Raw genomic sequence first — 20,024 nt, 5'->3', positions numbered from 1 at the left:
GCCACGTTCCCACAGGCTCGCTGTCTGCTCCAATGGGCGCCGGCAGTTGGAGTATGCGTGGGGCTGACGCGGAAATCCGAATGGGGGCAGCGGCTCGGCTGGGCCCGGCCGGCCGGCGTGGCTCGGCTCGGTTCGCGGCTTGTGAGGGTGGCCGGCTCCTGAGCGAGGGGCGGCTGTGGCCTGCTTCCCCCTGCCCCCGCGCCATGAAACCCGGCCCGCGTCGCGGCTGTGCGCCGGTGGCCGCGGCGCTGGTGCTGTGCGCCGCCCTGCTGCCGCCCCCCGCCCGGGGCGCCGGGCCGCGGCCCCGCCAGGCCTGCGCCACCTGCCGGGGCATCGCGGACCGCTTCAACCAGGTGGGCGCGGCCGGGGGAGCCGCGCGTCACAGGGACACGGGGGCCCACGGAGATGGAACCCAGGCGTCCGGGGCCCCGAGAGCGGGGCAGGCGCCCAGCCTGGTGTGCCCTCCTAGAGCGGAGCCTCGCTCCAGGGGTCCGGGGCTGCTGGCGAGGCAGGGGCGGTCCGTGCCTCACGCTGTGCTGGGGCGAGAGGCTCCCTTCGCATCTCTTCTTGGGGCTGCTGAGCTAATGGGGTTTGAGACTTGAGCACATCGGGCAGTGGTTCATTCTCCGCCCGCTGTGATGCGCCGGCTGCGGGAGCGACTCTGCGCCGGCTCTTTGTTGTCACCTTGGCTCTTCTGTTCTATGGGATGCGTGTGGGTGTGTGAGACGCTACATGTGGGAACGTTCATCCGAGTGTTGGGGTAAAATTCCGGCCCCATTGAACTCCATGGCAAAACTTCCAGTGACTTCAGTGAGGCTGGGACTTCACTCACGTTCCCATAGGGCAGCCAGGAAACCAATCTTAATAAAGACTATTCCAGAACCTTATTATGCAAATGACAATCTAGGCACCAGGTACGATTGTAACTTACTTTTTTTTTTTATCTCTCTTCTAACCCCCCTCCCTGCCCCCATTGCCTTTCGTCCCATTGTTTCATGTAACATTTGATGGTAAGCTTCAAAATCTTGTTTGTTAGGCACCTATCACAACTTTGCATGTTGTGAAAGTTATAAATATTACTTTTTTCCCCTATTACACTTAAAATGTGATTACCTTTTTAATAGTAAAGGTCTACACGGATAATTATTTCAATAAAACTTATTTTTAAAAAGTATTTTGTTTTCTGTAGGGATTGGCGGATACAGCAAAAAAGAATTTTGGTGGTGGGAACACTGCTTGGGAAGAGAAAACACTATCCAAGTATGAATCCAGGTACAGTATATCTATGAACTTTTACTTCGTGACCAAGCCATGTTTCTCATCTGCCATAATGTTGTAGCAGTGTGTACAAAAGCATAAATATTGAACATATTTTTTGTACAATAATAATATAAAGCTATGTGTTCTTAATGATTTCTGATCAAATACAACCAATTTGATATTTCCAGGGATATTAGCAGTTTTTGGTGAAGACTACAGTCCAGTGTTTTAACCCTCTATCTGATTTTTACCAACACCACTAAAAACTAGGCTCCATTATCTCACGCTGTTGAAAATCTTGTGAGGTTATTTAGCTATTTATTGGGCAGTTTGTTTGGTTTTTTTTCTCTGTCAGAGCTATCATAGGCTTGATTTTAATCCCAAGATGCGGTCATATTTGTTGCATTAGCGTTTGTTAAATAATCGGTCCCTAAATGCCTGCACTATTGTAGAATGTGGTGGTGTTTTAGCAGTGTTGGTCCCCGGATATTGGAGAGATAAAGAGGGTGAGGTAATACCATTTATTGGACCAACTTTGACAGACAGTAATCCAAAGGTCCAGACTTTCTCCCTGTTTCAGTGCTAGAACAGTTAATGCTTCACCTTCCCATTTCTTGCATATGCAGGATTTAAAAAAACCTGCCAGTTTGAATTGCATTCTTCTCCCAATCTGCAAATTCAGTATTGAATTTTGGTCTCTGAGTAATAAGATGCTAGCGTGAAACTTCTAGATTTGAGTAACTACCAAAGCTGTGGATTTATATTGCTTGCCTGCATCTGATTTTACTGATAAATATAAGTATCTGATGATTATTTAAAAATATTGTGGTTGAAAATTATTTCTTTTTTGCCTTTGCAACCCACTATCATCTATAAATATAACTGGTAAAATTAAAGTGGTTCTTGTGATTTTGTTCAATGGTGCTGGCTGCTTAGTTGATGATGCAATATTAGCTAACTCTTAATGCTTCTGCAAAAGTTGTTTTGTTTTGTTGCTATGTTTGGGAAGTGGCCCAAATCACACCACAAAGTGATCATGTAATAAAAGTTAAGAGGTTGGAGTCTAGATACTCAGTGATCGCATACCATTCTTAAATTAATTTTAAACTTGTAACTTTTTTCCTTTCTAGCGAAATCCGTCTTGTAGAGATCATAGAGAACCTGTGTGACAGCAGTAATTTTGAATGCAACAACATGGTAGAAGAGCATGAAGAACATATAGAGAACTGGTGGTTCAAACTGTAGGTAACAAAATCTCTAATGAGGTTTTATTTGTGGATAAAACATAGAATCATAGAATATCAGGGTTGGAAGGGACCCCAGAAGGTCATCTAGTCCAACCCCCTGCTTGAAGCAGGACCAATTCCCAGTTAAATCATCCCAGCCAGGGCTTTGTCAAGCCTGACCTTAAAAACCTCTAAGGAAGGAGATTCTACCACCTCCCTAGGTAACGCATTCCAGTGTTTCACCACCCTCTTAGTGAAAAAGTTTTTCCTAATATCTAATCTAAACCTCCCCCACTGCAACTTGAGACCATTACTCCTCGTTCTGTCATCTGCTACCATTGAGAACAGTCTAGAGCCATCCTCTTTGGAACCCCCTTTCAGGTAGTTGAAAGCAGCTATCAAATCCCCCCTCATTCTTCTCTTCTGCAGGCTAAACAATCCCAGCTCCCTCAGCCTCTCCTCATAACTCATGTGTTCTAGACCCCTAATCATTTTTGTTGCCCTTTGCTGGACTCTCTCCAATTTATCCACATCCTTCTTGTAGTGTGGGGCCCAAAACTGGACACAGTACTCCAGATGAGGCCTCACCAATGTCGAATAGAGGGGAACGATCACGTCCCTCGATCTGCTCGCTATGCCCCTACTTATACATCCCAAAATGCCATTGGCCTTCTTGGCAACAAGGGCACACTGCTGGCTCATATCCAGCTTCTCGTCCACTGTCACCCCTAGGTCCTTTTCCGCAGAACTGCTGCCTAGCCATTCGGTCCCTAGTCTGTAGCGGTGCATTGGATTCTTCCATCCTAAGTGCAGGACCCTGCACTTATCCTTATTGAACCTCAGATTTCTTTTGCCCAATCCTCCAATTTGCCTAGGTCCTTCTGTATCGTATCCCTCCCCTCCAGCGTCTCTACCACTCCTCCCAGTTTAGTATCATCCGCAAATTTTCTGAGAGTGCAATCCACACCATCCTCCAGATCATTTATGAAGATATTGAACAAAACCGGCCCCAGGACCGACCCTTGGGGCACTCCACTTGATACCGGCTGCCAACTAGACATGGAGCCATTGATCACTACCCGTTGAGCCCGACAATCTAGAGATTGTCTTTAGACAATCTAAATATCTAAGAGGACAGTCCATTTTTACTAAATCCTGTGTCTGATCAATAAGAACAGCTCAGCCTCACTTTTTTCCCCTTCCACGCTACAATAACTCAGTAAGAAGCTACTATTTCTTTCTCTGTGTGGTTTCAGAGTAACAGCCGTGTTAGTCTGTATTCGCAAAAAGAAAAGGAGTACTTGTGGCACCTTAGAAACTAACCAATTTATTTGAGCATAAGCTTTCGTGAGCTATAGCTCACTTCATCGGATGCATGTGGAAACTGCAGAAGACATTATATACACAGAGACCATGAAACAATACCTCCTCCCACCCCACTCTCCTGCTGGTAATAGCTTATCTAAAGTGATCACTCTCCTTACAATGTGTATGATAATCAAGGTGGGCCATTTCCAGCACAAATCCAGGGTTTAACAAGAACGTCTTGGGGGGGGGGGGGGTAGGAAAAAACAAGGGGAAATAGGCTACCTTGCATAATGACTTAGAGACTGCCCAGTTTGACCAATGTACATGGCAGAGGGGCATTGCTGGCACATGATGGCATATATCACATTGGTGGATATGCAGGTGAACGAGCCTCTGATAGTGTGGCTGATGTTATTAGGCCCTGTGGTGGTGTCCCCTGAATAGATATGTGGGCACAGTTGGCAACGGGCTTTGTTGCAAGGATAGGTTCCTGGGTTAGTGGTTCTGTTGTGTGGTATGTGGTTGTTGGTGAGTATTTGCTTCAGGTTGGGGGGCTGTCTGTAGGCAAGGACTGGCCTGTCTCCCAAGATTTGTGAGAGTGTTGGGTCATCCTTCAGGATAGGTTGTAGATCCTTAATAATGCGTTGGAGGGGTTTTAGTTGGGGGGTTGGTGACGGCTAGTGGCGTTCTGTTATTTTCTTTGTTAGGCCTGTCCTGTAGTAGGTGACTTCTGGGAACTCTTCTGGCTCTATCAATCTGTTTCTTCACTTCCGCAGGTGGGTATTGTAGTGGTAAGAATGCTTGACAGAGATCTTGTAGGTGTTTGTCTCTGTCTGAGGGGTTGGAGCAAATGCGGTTGTATCGCAGAGCTTGGCTGTAGACGATGGATCGTGTGGTGTGGTCAGGGTGAAAGCTGGAGGCATGTAGGTAGGAATAGCGGTCAGTAGGTTTCCGGTATAGGGTGGTGTTTATGTGACCATTGTTTATTAGCACTGTAGTGTCCAGGAAGTGGATCTCTTGTGTGGACTGGACCAGGCTGAGGTTGATGATGGGATGGAAATTATTGAAATCATGGTGGAATTCCTCAAGGGCTTCTTTTCCATGGGTCCAGATGATGAAGATGTCATCAATATAGTGCAAGTAGAGTAGGGGCGTTATGGGACGAGAGCTGAGGAAGCGTTGTTCTAAGTCAGCCATAAAAATGTTGGCATACTGTGGGGCCATGCAGGTACCCATAACAGTGCCGCTGATTTGAAGGTATACATTGTCCCCAAATGTAAAATAGTTATGGGTAAGGACAAAGTCACAAAGTTCAGCCACCAGGTTAGCCGTGACATTATCGGGGATAGTGTTCTTTGTCCTTACCCATATCTATTCAGGGGACACCATCAAAGGGTCTAATAACATCAGCCACACTATCAGAGGCTCGTTCACCTGCACATCCACCAATGCGATATATGCCATCATGTGCCAGCAATGCCCCTCTGCCATGTACATTGGTCAAACTGGGCAGTCTCTACGTAAAAGAATAAATGGACACAAATCAGATGTCAAGAATTATAACATTCATAAACCAGTTGGAGAACACTTCAATCTCTCTGGTCACGCAATTACAGACATGAAGGTCGCGATATTACAACAAAAAAACTTCAAATCCAGACTCCAGCGAGAAACTGCTGAATTGGAATTCATTTGCAAATTGGATACTATTAATTTAGGCTTAAATAGAGACTGGGAGTGGCTAAGTCATTATGCAAGGTAGCCTATTTCCCCCTTTTTTTTCCTACCCCCCCCCCCCCCCCGACATTCTGGTTAAACTTGGATTTATGCTGGAAATGGCCCACCTTGATTATCATACACATTGTAAAGAGAGTGGTCACTTTGGATGGGCTATTACCAGCAGGAGAGTGAGTTTGTGTGTGGGAGTTGGAGGGTGAGAGAACCTGGATTTGTGCTGGAAATGGCCCAACTTGATTATCATACACATTGTAAGGAGAGTGATCACTTTAGATAAGCTATTACCAGCAGGAGAGTGGGGTGGGAGGAGGTATTGTTTCATGGTCTCTGTGTATATAATGTCTTCTGCAGTTTCCACAGTATGCATCCGATGAAGTGAGCTGTAGCTCACGAAAGCTTATGCTCAAATAAATTGGTTAGTCTCTAAGGTGCCACAAGTACTCCTTTTTCTTTTTTCTCTGTGTGGTCACTGATCAATTAGGATTATGGAATCAGGTAAACTGTGGAGAAAGTGCATAGTGTAGCTATGAAATTATTCTGAGGTTATTTTATATTTATACTGCACCTCTCATTCCAAAGGCTCTAAAAGCACTTTATTACTCTATACACAAAGTATTATGAAATGCAGCAGTCTCTGGACTGAATGGTAGTACCCAATTGGCATGCGGTACAGCAATGAGGAAAGGTAGACATTTAGCTAAGACACCCTGGCAAACCTTTTTTCTTATTAAAAGTATCTTGAGATCTCTGTTCAAGTACCTTGAGCAAAAAGACCTAGCTCTTCTTAAATTTTGAAAGACTATTCACAATAAATAGCGTATTGTTCTATTTACCTTTGTATGGATCAGTTACTAGATCTATGAGCCTGTGGAGTTTCTTGTTGTTTGTCCTATATGAACATCACCTTAAAGACACAGGCAGTGTGTACATACTGCCTCTTTTTGGTTGTTTTCCTGGCTTACTAACTCACTGTATAGAAGGTTGATGCTAATGTGAGTCCAGGGATTTGATCCCTTGTGAATTTGTAGCATTTTTCTAATAGTCTTTGGTGCAATCCCATGGTTTGTTACTGTTCCCATCCTGATCAATGGTTAAGACTTCTACGTACTACTGTAATATAAATAAATAAAAATCATACTCAGTGAGGATGGCTTTGTAGGATTCCATATCTCTTCCATAATTCCAGATATTTTCTCAGTTTACAGGTAAAAAAGTAGCCCCTCTAACTGCCAGTTTTGCCAAATTAACCTGGGATTAGTAGGCTAATTATGCTTGTATTATTTCATCATGTACTCCAGCACATCCCTACAGCCCAGGGATGGGAATGGTGAACCGCGGCCACTGGGAGCTGCAGGGGGCTGTGCCTGCAGAAGGTCAATGTCTGCAAAATGTCTCGTGGCCCGCAATCAGCTTACCCTGATGTGCCGCAGGTTGCCCAGGTTTATGCTATATTCCATACCTTACGAAAAAAATTAGCTGGTTGGACTGTTGCCTCACTGTTTACCTTTCCCCGTATTTTTTAAAGTCAGGGGATATGAAATGAGAGCTACAAAAACTGTTTAAATAATGAAAGGTGTGTAATAAACAGAAAAGGTTTAAAGTAATTTGGTTTTGGAATACCATCAGATTCTGGAAGGCTTCCAGAATTAAGGTGTCACTGAATTAAGATAGCTCTTTCCATTTAGAAAAGGAGTACTTGTGGCACCTTAGAGACTAACCAATTTATTAGAGCATAAGCTTTCGTGAGCTACAGCTCACTTCATCAGCTGTATAACAGCCGATGAAGTGAGCTGTAGCTCACGAAAGCTTATGCTCTAATTATTAAGCTTATGCTCTAATAAATTGGTTAGTCTAAGGTGCCACAAGTACTCCTTTTCTTTTTGCGAATACAGTCCAACACGGCTGCTACTCTGAAATCTTTCCATTTGGGAATCCAATTAAGATAATTCAGTGATGCCTTCCAGAAAGAGCTAAGATAGCTCTTTCCATTGTTGACAGAAAAAAATTGTGATACATTTTAAAATCATTTAATCCATATGTTTTATTTTTGTTCTGTCTTCACTTTTTTTATAGTAGTGTCAGCCAAGGTGAGACGTTTGCCCATGCACTACTCTTGAGAATTGTGTTTAAACATGTATATTTCAAACAGAGTTTTGTTGAGTTGTGTGATGTGCTAGATACAGGAATCTTTACTCCTCCTTTTAAGAAATGTAATGTCTATTCTACAGAAAGAAGAAGTATCCTGACTTGTTTAAATGGTTTTGTATAGAAACTACTGAAGTTTGCTGCCCTGCTGGAACATATGGACCAGACTGCCTTGGTATTTCTTTAAATTTAGAAAATATTACAGTCATTTTAAACCCATGAGTATGTTGGCTCTGTTTTATCCAGTCACCTAATGCTTGTCTATCGTGAACCGCTTTGTAAAAATAGAACTTTGCTGGAGACTCCATCTGACTTAATGGGGGTCCAGATCAAAAGAGGTGAGAGGGAAATGGTATCTTGAAGTGGAGCTGAGCAGGCAGAATCATAACAATGAGGGTTCGTGTCCAGATACCAGGGTGATCTATATACAATAGTAGTATAGTAAATAGCAGGAAGCGTGTGCACATATGGCAGTAGCTAGTGTAGCTGAAGGTGGAACAGCAGTTATTCATATCATAGATATTTAGGTCAGAAGGGACCATTATGATCATCTAGTCTGACCTCCTGCACAACGCAGGCCACAGAATTTCACCCACCAGTCCTACAAAAAAAACCTCACACCTATATCTGTGCTATTGAAGTCCTCAAATTGTAGTTTAAAGACTTCAAGGAGCAGAGAATCCTCCAGCAAGTGACCCGTGCCCCATGCTACAGAGGAAGGCGAAAAGCCTCCAGGGCCTCTTCCAATCTGCCCTGGAGGAAAATTCCTTCCCCACCCCAAATATGGCGATCAGCTAAACCCTGAGCATATGGGCAAGATTCATTAGCCAGATACTACAGAAAATTCTTCCCAGTTGAGAGGCCAGAGACAGCGAAGCATCCTGGAGGCTGCTGGGGAAGACACAGGCAAATCCACAGTTGAGGATCGGGTGGAATGGAGAGGAGGAGAAATGGGAGGGAGGCAGCTGGAGAGGTTTAGGAACAGCAGCAGAGGAAGCACAGTTGCTAGGTGATTCTGGGAAAAGAGTAGGAGAAGTGGGTGGGAAGAGGAGTGGGTTAGATCAAAAATTGACCTCTCCTATAAGTAGTGCCATTAATACCTGTCTGCAGTTTCAATCTGATCACTCTTCACAATCCGACTATCTTTTTGTTAATTGCTAAATAGACGAAGCCTAATTAAATGAATTCCAAAGTACATGAAATTTGTCTTCCTGAAACACACATTCATTTAAGACGTGGAATTAACTTAGTCAAAACTCCAGTAAGCAGATAGCACAGACATAGCTATTTCATACCGGCGCTGGTTGGAGTTAGAATTTTTGAATGTGTATGTGCAAGTGAGCAAAGGGTAGGGTCATTCCTCAATCTAAGCCTCTTTGCTACCTTTTTTCAGCAAATCTATTTTCTTACATCTATTTTTCAAGAAATGATCTAAAAAGAAATTCAGCACAACAGGTAAACTCCAGATAACTCTAAAATTCTTATGAAAACCAGTCTTTATCTGAAACACGTTATTTTAATGTCCGATGTCCCTGAGACACTGATTATTGGCATTGACCTGTATACTGACGTACAAAAGTAAGACCCTGTCATGGGACTTTTTTTTGGTTTCAAGAGTAGAACACAACTTATGAGGAGGTTCTGCACATGATGTGATCTTCTAGTGTGAAAAATAAATTCCCCCCTCACTTTTTATTGGCTAATTTGGGAATGGGTGGAAGGAGATGGGTAGGTCTGGAAGAAGATAGAAAATACTTCTGTTTAGAATGTCAAGGTTTTTTTACCCCATAGTAATGAAAAGTTCTAAGTTATAATGTTTTAACTCTCTTTGTAGCATGTCGTGGTGGATCAGAAAGGCCTTGTCATGGAAATGGTCACTGTGATGGAGATGGCACTAGAGGTGGGGATGGATCATGCAGTTGTAACAGGGAGTACACAGGAGAGTTTTGTCTAGACTGCGCTGATGGTTATTACAGCATCCTGAAAAATGATACACATTCAGTTTGTGCAGGTAACTAGCATTTGCTTTCATCTTTGTATAACCCTTTGTTAGTAGTTAAGAATTCTAATAAATAAAATATCTTAGAAAATTGTGCAAGTAGAGGATATAGTTAACAATAAATGAGGGGGGGGGAAAATCAGAGTGGTTAGATTACTGTGTCTTAACAGTGAGACGTATCAGTCATGCACATGTTCCATGGTGGTGGAGGATCTGGCAAATCATTCTTCTGAATGGTCTTTGTTTTTTGTTAATCTCTTCTGACAATGATCTTTAAGTAACTTTGTAGCAGAATTCAATTATTAAATGTAACTATTGATTTTAATGGCAGAAATAATACATTAAAATCTGTAGCAAATATCCTATGAAATTTTGACCGTAGGTTACCATATAATGGTCCACATTATAGCCTGCGTGATAGTCTGTCCTGGTCACTTAAATGGATTTTGGCTAAAAATACTTTCAAGTTCCATCTAAAACATAAAAAACCTCACAGTCTAATTTTGCAATTCAGTGCAGAGCAGACTAATTTAGTAGCTTAAAAACCATGATTGTAGGATTTAACTAAAAATGTTCCGTAGCATTAACTGAACTATTAGCAGCACAATTTGGCAGTGTTATAACGCAGTTATTAAGCACTTTTTTTCCATCTGACTTGCTTCATGTTATGATCTAAAGAAATGTTATCCAGTAGTATCAAATCCTAATGCTGGATGCATAGCATGTTTCACCAAGCCTTTTGAGGCCAGTACCATCTCAGGTTGTTGGATCCTAAAGCAAAATTATGTGCTAAAAAAAGTGAAGTTTGCTGATTCAGTAGGTAGCACTGCTCTGGGTTAGTACTAATCTAGTGCCCCAACACTGTGCTAGTGAACAAAGGGTTGCAGGAGTTGCTGTATTTCTGATAAGAGGTGAAATTTGGTTCTAACCACTTCCAGTGATCAAATAATCTAATGGCTCTCCTCTCAACACAAGGGTGCCAACCTCTCTGTACTTACTAAATTCTAATGTGGGTAACTACATTCTGTCCCACCTCTTCATTACACTTATGCAAAATACAAAAACAAAAAAACCAGCTAGTTGTATAGTGTTGCTAGTTAAAATGCTTGCTCTCTTCCACTCTGTAGGTGGTCAGATTTTGGTAGTGTGTGTGGTTAAAACTAAAATAATATATATATGATCAGAATAAATCTGAGTTTTTTATAAAGAATCATATTTATACGTTAATGTGATCAGGTAATTTCTGGTCAATCCTAGTATTTGGTTGCCTGAAGACTTAGTTTGAAAGAGAGTCTAATTTGTTTAAAGCATAAGTTAATGTAGCTCTAACAGCTCAAAATCTTTTTCTAGCTTGCCATGATGCTTGTAAAACTTGCACTGGCTCAACTGACGAAGACTGCAAAGATTGTAAAGAGGGCTGGATCAAAAATGAGGAAGAAACATGTGTGGGTAAGCAAGGTCTTGTCCATGCTAACACAAAGTTAAACACAAAATACAAAATAGTTGAAGTGAACATCAATAAGCTTAGACCACATCAATCTGAAACCATTCCACTATAAGAGCATTTATGGTATCCTTCTGAAAACTAGCTCAGATGTGTTCTGTGATTTATGGTGGTCTCTTGATTCCTGACTTGTAACATCATGCATGGCAATACCAGAAGGATATCTTCCTTTTTCTCAATAAAATGCCTTTCAACAGCATAACAAATGTTCAGTCTGAGATATACCAAGTAATCTGAACTGAAAGCTTGCATCTGTAATCCACTGAACCACAAATGTAGATACATCAAATATCGTGTTGCTAATAAACATGGGTACATTTGAATACTAAATATTTTTAATTAGTGCTTTAGAAATACCTTGAATGGCATCATACTATGTATTGTGGGATTGCCTAAGAGAACTTTTAGAAAAGTTATGCAGGTCCGCAGATAGTTCCCTCTAAGGTGTGCACCTGGGTGGCCGGACATGAGAGAATGAAGGGCCACCCACCTAATTAGTGGAACCACGCAGGCGTGGCTTCGCTACTTAGGTGCCTGGACCCTGGAAAAGACGCACATGTAAGGTGAGGTGGTCGCCTTGGGGGGGAATAGAGGGTAGGTGGGAGGGGGAAGTGGGGTGAGAAGAGGTGGGGGAGGGGGTGGGAATTTGGGACACGAAGGCTGTGGCAGCCAGAGAAAGAGGTGACTTTCCCCAGCTCCAGGGCTGTGGCTGCAGGGGAAAGACCCTCTCCTTCCCAGCCACAGCTCAGGGGCTGCCATGGCAGGGGAGAGAGGGCACATCTGTTGCATTAAAAAGGTAAGACTACTGATATTAAAAATATGAGTGTGCTTTTATTTATAGAACAAAAAAATTGTTTTTTTATTTTTAATAGCGCTTTTATCCAATTTGCTTTACAATAGTTAGCTAACAGCACAAATGACATTTGGAAAGATCATTAAGTGGTCCACCAAGACCCTCAGAAATTTTCAAGTGGTCCACAAAAATTTTTTTGCAATCCACTGGTATAGAGCAAGTCTTTCAGTACTACTTGTAGCTGCCCGAAGTAGGTGGTATCAGGACATTCTGGATGGTCTCTTAATTCTCAGTACTACAGAATTAAATCTACAAATTTACACTTTATCAGTACCAAGGTTTAGCAGTAGTAAGTGGATCAGATATAATTACCACAAGCCTTTGGACAAAAAAAGGAAGAAAACTTGTGTGGATATGGCCCCTTTAGAAGTGACTGGCATGAAAGCTAGTATACAATCAACAGAATTACAGCTATTGTCTATACTTGTGTAGGTAAGTGTAGAACACCGTAGGAAAAGCATCTGTACAAGTTACATCAAGGAAATAATAGTTATGATGTAAACAGCAGCAGGAAGAAGTGGGCAGCAAGGATGACCCAAGTAGCCTTACTCTGTCTGATTTTTAGTTGAGTGGATTTGCACCCTTTCCTTGAATTTACAACCAAAATGAGCATGTACTTGGCTTCCTAAAGTGGCATTAATGTTCAACATGGCTTGTTAATCAAACTTAATTTCTTTTCCAATCCTGTGTTGCACTTTCCTCTTCAATCTTGTATCTTTAACAACACCTAGAGCACTTTGCTGGCTTAGTAACATGGGAGCAGCAAAAGCAGAAGTGTTCTAGTGAGGTAGAAGTGACTGACTGAATATTGCAAGTTACATACAGTAGAACCTCAGGAATGGAGGTTGTTCAAAACTTAATGTTTGTAACTCTGAACAAAATATTATGGTTCTCCTTTCAAAAGTTTACTACTGAACATATTGACTTAATACAGCTTTGAAATTTTACTATGTAGGAGGAAAACGCTGCTTTTAGCCATCTTAATTTAAATGAAACAAGCACAAACAATTTCCTTACCTTGTCAAATCTTTTTTTGAATTTTCCCTATTTTTTAGTAATTTACATTTAATACTGTATTTGCGGGGGGGTTTTTTTTTTTTTTTTTTTAAGTCTCTGTTGCTGCCTGATTGCATACTCTGGTTCCAAATGAGATGTGTGATTGACCGATCAGTTCATAACTCAGGGGTTCGTAACTCTGAGGTTCTACTGTAGTATTTATGTGATTAGCGTAGGAGAATGCATACCTCCAAGTGTTAGACTTGGAAACACATCAGGATGTGAGGTTTTCTCAGTCTCAGTTGCTTTTTATTTAACTTGAAATCATTCCAGTCCAAAGTGTCTGTCTTACTGCTGCTCTAAAAGGAATGAAACTTCATTAGTATTTGAGTGTCAAATATACCTTTTCAAGTTGGGCAAATTAATACTGGGCACTGACTACTTTTTGCTTTCAGGACATTGTGGGCCTGATGCAAACCTATTGGATGGTAGTCTTTCTGTTGACTTCAGAGGACTTGGATCATGACCTGTATAAAGTAGTTCTTACATGATGTTGAAGATTAACACTTAAACATTATGTTAACTTAACCACATTCCACAGTTGTAGATAACCTGTGTCATTTCTTATGTTTCAGATGTGGATGAATGTGCTGTAGAAGCCTCTCCTTGCAAAGATGATCAGTACTGTCTAAACACAAATGGATCTTTTATATGCAAAGGTTTCCTTTCAATTACCTTAACATTTAGAATAATATTTGATCTATATAGAATGGAACAAATTCTGTTACTTTCTTCCGCTAGACAAGCGTGACTAATACAGTTGCTTCAAAAATACCCTTTTTTAATTTAACTATAATTTTTTTCTGTCCTAACCACAAGTTGGAATAAGAGAATTTGCTGTTTGTGCCCTCTTCCTTTTTTCATATTTCATTTGAGGGATGTTTGTATAGTTGACATCATCTGTAGAGTGTCTTGAAGTTTGTTGCTGGTGTTCAGAATCTGAATGTATTAGTAATGACACATACTGCAATTTTTTTACAGCCTTGTGTACGTCACCATTATAAATCAACTTTGTTTATAAAACACTTAAAGCCTCTTATACTATTTGCAGCACTAAATGATGATATAGTTACACCTAGAATACCATTAATTATTTTCAGCTTTTCCTTGCTCTTAGCTTTCTGAAACTTTCTTTATTGACCAAACTTTCTGTGCTTGGTTTCAACTTAAAGTGGACTTTTCTGGAATGCTTGAAGAAAACTAAATATATATATATTTTTCCATTTCACAAAGTCCTCACAATGTAAACTAATGTATTGTTGCCATGTTAAACCCTCACTGCAGAAAACTGTCTGGCTAAATAGTAGAAACTATTCAGCTTAATAATGGGTACCCTCCACTGCCCACAAGGAATGTTTAAATGTTAATATTAACCAGCACAGGCAGTTTCTATTCATGTTCTTTGTTTCATTTTCGAATCAAGGAAGCTGAATTACCCTCCTCCCCAGAATCCAAATTAAAGATTACAAAATTAAATGCACAACAGTGAAGGAACTAATTTGTAGCTCATCAGGGACTGTCCTATTGTTCAGTTAAACATCCTTATAACAGTGCCCAGTCCTGATTAGGGGGAGATGGGGAGGGGCCTATAGGTGGTTCCATGTTGAACATGTGAACAAGTTAGTATTGTTTTGGGAACTATAATTTCTTTCACATTTTTCCCCCTCTTTCTTATGTAAATTTGTGATTCAAGATACAATCTTTTCTGTTTACATCTCATCTGCATTCCAGTATTGATTAATGGTGTTTTTGTTTTAGCATGCGATGCTAGCTGTGTAGGCTGCACAGGAGAAGGTTCTGGCAAATGTAAAAACTGCTTGTCTGGATACACAATAGAAGATGAAAAGTGTACAGGTTAGCTGGATTTTTGAGTTACTCTTAATGTACTGTAGTGCACTTGCTGGATCAACATATGTTCCAAAAGCTGGAATACAAGATGGTTTATTGCTGAGTGTCTCTCTTTAAATGTTAGTCTGTTAGAGCTTCAGCTCTTGTAAATGCTCAAAATGTTTCATAAAATAAAAAGCTCAGCAGTCCATTGGTTTTATGTAAAAATAAAGATCCCTTCTAATATTCAGGCACTCTCATATGGCTAAACTGATCTACAGCAAGGCCTAAAAAGACTAGACACCCCTACGCAGGGGAAAAAGGTATTGCGTTTAACACTTAAAGTTTTTTCCTGGTATATCTATTATAGTGACAAGATAACTCATTCAGGAGAGTCAAACGTATGGCCTCATGATTTCTGACCTGAATTACTATACATGCTCATGTTATGCAGACTCTAAGCTTTAATTTTTATTAAAAGCAAACTTGCAAATGTGAACAGTGTAGTTTGTCATATCTGCCAGAGTTAGCAGGCAGCCTGAAACAATGCAGCAGACGTGTACTCTCTCTCCTGTTAATCTCATCAGAGTGGCAACTCTGAAGCCCCAGGATGATACTTCAGTGTCTACGTTAATTTTTTCATTGGTTGTTACTTTAGCATTGGGAAAAGAGGTGGAGTGAACCCCTCAAGGGGTGGAAATGGGAGTTGCTGTGGAGAAGGAAATTTGGAGAGAAGAACAGAGGACATACAAAGAGGGAGCAAAACAGTGAAGGGAAGATGGGGAGGGAAGATTAAAACAGGCAGACGTATCGATGGCCTAAAGAGGAGCATTTTCTTATTGAATGTGACCATATGGTACTGAAAAAATAGTTTACTACACAAAGCCTCTGATCTCCCCTTGATGTCTGTGCAAATCTTCCGCTGACATCTGTGAGATTTGCTGTATATTGAGATGAGTACAAAGTCCTGAACTTATCCCACCCCATGATCTACAATCAAACATGGAATCAGCACACGCCTCCCAATGAGTTTGACATCTGTCTGAAGTCAGCAGAATCAAGACAGGTCAGAATCAAGCTCATTCTTGAGACAGAATTGAAAACTGTGGGCAGGATTTCTGCCTTCTTCAGTACTGAGGAGAGCAGTAAATGAATATACTAGAAGTGCCTTGACATCCACAAAGGAAGAGAGCAATGTTTGTCTTCCCTTGTTGAAATTAAATGTGTCTTGAAAGTTCTTTGCAAACCCCCTATGTATCTGATTGTTGGACACTTTCGTAGAACTGGGTGCTAGCAGTTTTCACTATAAATTAAACAGTTGTTTGTTTTAAAGCAGTTAACTTTCTTTTTTTAGATATTGATGAGTGTAACCTTGGAGAAAAAGTGTGTGTAAGAGAAAATGAAGACTGTATTAATACCCCAGGCAGTTACACGTGTGTCTGTTCAGAAAGCTTTGAAGAAAAAGATGGTATTTGTGTTCAGACTGTAAAAGCAGGTGAGTGACTTAAAAAAGGCCCTGAAACTAAATGTACTTTAGTACAGCATGCCTAACATATCAGGCTTACAAGGTGTGAATACTCTACAGCTTTGACACTGTATTTGTTCTGAGAGTATCCAGTCACTTCCATTTTCTCATCTGTGGGTGCATGTTATACACATCCATCAGCCCTTAATCTGGGCCTCCTGTTTTACTGTCTTTAATATTAAATTGTTTGTTGGTAGAGAAGGCATTCCCAGATAGGAAGTGTCAGTATTTAATCTTATTGTCCTATTGGTCCGCTTTCTATTTGCTAGTACCTTTCCTTCTACTACTTTTTATTTTTGTCCTCCCCTTGGGAGAGAGCCCCTCTTGTGTAAGGGGTCAAAAAAATCCAAACCAGGGTCTATCTTATTGTTAAACTGGAGGGGATTCAGAAAAGAGCTACAAGAATTTGTGGTCTGGAGAAAACACCTTATAATGAGAGACTTAAGGAGATCAAGCCATGAAGTTTAAAGAGAAGGCTCTGGGGGAACTTAATCAGAGTCTGGAAATACCTACACAAGGAGAAGGTCCCTGATATCTGAGAGCTCTTTATTTTGGCAGACAAAGGCATAAATAGATCCAGTGGTTGGAAGTTGAAACTAGAAAATGCAAATTTGAAATAGGATGTGCATTTTTAGGTCAGGGAAATTAACCATTGTAACAGATCACTAATGGATGTGACAGATTTTCTGTCACTTGCAATAGTGATTCTCAACAAGGGTTACCTGTACCCCTGGGGGTACACAGAGGTCTTCTAGTGGGTACATGGACTCATCTCGATATTTTTTTGTCTAGTTTTACTACAGGCTACATAAAAAGCACTAGTGAAATCGGTACAAATTGAAATCTCATACAATGAGTCATTTATACTGCTGTATATGTGATACACTGAACTATAAGTACATTATTTTCTTCCAATTGATTTATTTATAATATGGTAAAAATGAGTCAGTGTGCAATTTTTCAGTAATAGTGTGCTGTGGCACTTTTTTGTATTTTTTGTCTTTTTGTAAGCAAGTAGTTTTTAATTGAGGTGAAACTTGGGGTACGCAAGAAATCAGACTCCTGAAAGGGGTACAGTAGTCTGGAAGGGTTGAGAGCCATTGAAAAGATGCTTTAATCTGACCAAGTTATTGAGCTTGATGCCTGCATTACTGGGTGGAAATCTATGACCAGTGATATGGGGGAGCTGACAGTCACAGTAGGTGGTGATGGTCCCTTTTGATTTTTAATCTGTTAGTCCAGGTGGGCCATACTGTGCTGAAGCCCTCCTTAACTCCTTCACCCTTCCTAAGGTCATGAAGGATTGAGCTATGCTTGCCTTCAGTATAATTTTCACTAAATAGCTAAGTTAGCCACACATGTGCAGTCTTCCTTAGCTGTGTTCTATGGGTCCAACCCACAGCCCACTAAAATCAGTATAAATATTCCCATTTACTTTAGTGGGCTTTGGATCAGGCATTTTGAGTCTAACACAGAATAGAGATGTATTGCATGTTCACAATGTGAATTAATGGGGTTATAACTCTGAATGTCACCAGAATGTTCAAAAGGCACTTCTCCTTATTTCCCTGTTAAGTGTTAGTCTCCTACACAGCTGTTTGGGATATAGGTACATTAAGAGTTTTTTATTTTAATTGGAAGAGGGTGTCTCTCCTTGTTATCAAAATACCTAAATTGATTGTTCTTAAACTTAAGTCAAAATTATAATACAGTGAAAACAAAGGCCTAAAATGGAAAAAGCTATGCTGCTCATATTAGAGTAGCAGCCGGGTTAGTCTGTATCTGCAAAAAACAGGAGGACTTGTGGCACCTTAGAGACTAACAAATTTATTTGAGCATAGGCTTTCCGGAGCGACAGCTCACTTCATCAGATGCATACAGCGTGAGCTGTAGCTCACGAAAGCTTATGCTCAAATAAATTTGTTAGTCTGTAAAGTGCCACAAATACTCCTGTTCTTTTTGTTGCTGGTATTGTGATCGCTTCTGCTATAAGTGTATTCTAATTAAGTCCTCTGGAACTTATATGATATAGAAACACTGGCTCAAGTAAGCACAGGCTCTGTAGACTGGAACCAATTTATAAAGCTAAGACAGGAGACTAATGCAAGCAGGCATCTCCCCAGTATGACTAGACACATGTTGCTGGTTCTTTCTTGATGGATACTCTTGGGTAGTTTCTCTTAACACAGTAAGTTCCCAGAGTCAAAAGGTGACAAATATGGTTGTACTTATTCTAAAATATAATTAGAGGCTTTATTCTAACTGAGACACTTTTTACAGGAGAAGAAGTAGAGACATTGGTAACTGCACCTCCATCTGCTGGACATGAGGATTTATGATCTGCATTCCAAAGGAAGACATTAATATCTACACTTTAAATTATTGGACTGAAGTGCTGTTTACCTGATGTACTGTGGAAATGGTGTTGAATATGCAGGTTGCCAGTATGATTATTTTGGAAACTGATAGTGATTAATTGCCCTCCCAGCTGCATTTCTTCATTCACTTAAATAAATGCCACTTTTATACAGGTTTAATAAAACCCTCAAACTACGAACCTCACTCTAGATGGATGAAGTATAGAATTTGTTTGAATTGGTATATTTGATTTAAAAACAGTTTATTCTTAAGCAAACTGCCTATTTCTCATTCTAGCATCTGTTAAGACTGATAATCCTTTTTGAGGGGCTTAAGTTTATCCTGAACTTCATAATTCAAACAAAATGGACTGACCATCTGGGGACTTCTGACGTGAATATTTTTTCTATAGTAGAATTTGGCTTTTAGAAATTGTAAAAGGGAGTCTTTTTGGAAAACTCTTGTCTTAAATGAAAGCTGAATGCCTAATATTGCATTCAATAAAGATTTATTTTGACTGGTGTGAGTCTGCAACTTGAGACAATCTCCACGCTCTGCCTTAAATGTAAGTTACAGGGGAAAGTAGATGAAAGCAGAAAGATTCCTTTGCAGTTTCAGTAATGGGAGAAAAGTGCTCTCACTATCTGAGCAAACTTAGTGGCATGTTTCTTCAGAAAGTTATCTACAAAACTGGATGAGTTCAAATTTCTCCTAAATAAAGCGGTTACATTTAAATGTTTGCATTGTAGTAGGTGGTGTCTCTACCCAAGGCATGGTCCCTGCACTAAAGAGCTCATAGTTGTGAGCAGCTGCCTCTTTGCAGTTGCTAGAAATGTATGTTTTCACTAGATACTACATAGGCACACCAGTAACTACTTTGCTGGTGTGTATACAGTGCACAGTATATTAGTATATTGCCAATGACAAAGCAATGGGTCATATTGAAACTAATATTACTATTTGTATTAATTCTTCCTGTGGCACTCTTGTCTTTAGTGAATTGTACCAGGTACAGTTTTAGTATGTAAGTATCTGACCTTTTCCATGTGCCAATTGATGTAAAAACTATCTTTAACAATGAGCTTGACAGTGCTAGCATCTTCAAAAATAGTGGTATGAGTTTATATGCTACCACTCAGCACTTGGTAGCTTAAGTGTTGAAAATTAAACTTGTTACTTTACATTTTGGTGGGGGAGGGGGAGGTTACACTTAAGTGAAGTTTTTT

At 40.5% G+C, this 20,024-nt stretch overlaps 1 protein-coding gene across 1 annotated transcript; it reads left to right on the top strand.

The window, feature by feature from the left end:
* Positions 1-38: 38 nt before the first annotated feature.
* On the top strand, positions 39-19,537 carry CRELD2 (cysteine rich with EGF like domains 2). The gene is made up of 10 exons (XM_084617754.1): positions 39-353; positions 1,190-1,272; positions 2,391-2,501; positions 7,760-7,851; positions 9,511-9,687; positions 11,026-11,124; positions 13,664-13,747; positions 14,847-14,942; positions 16,270-16,410; positions 18,721-19,537. Exons 1-10 carry the CDS (start codon positions 54-56, stop codon positions 18,777-18,779), a joined length of 1,242 nt encoding a protein of 413 aa, XP_084473880.1. The 5' UTR covers positions 39-53; the 3' UTR covers positions 18,780-19,537.
* Positions 19,538-20,024: the final 487 nt, after the last annotated feature.

This window comes from Lepidochelys olivacea (assembly GCF_965140295.1).
Source record: "Lepidochelys olivacea isolate rLepOli2 genome assembly, chromosome: 1".
Lineage (NCBI taxonomy): Eukaryota > Metazoa > Chordata > Testudines > Cheloniidae > Lepidochelys > Lepidochelys olivacea.
The sequence above is the reverse complement of the archived record's forward strand: the minus strand, read 5'-3'. Positions and strand labels throughout refer to the sequence as shown.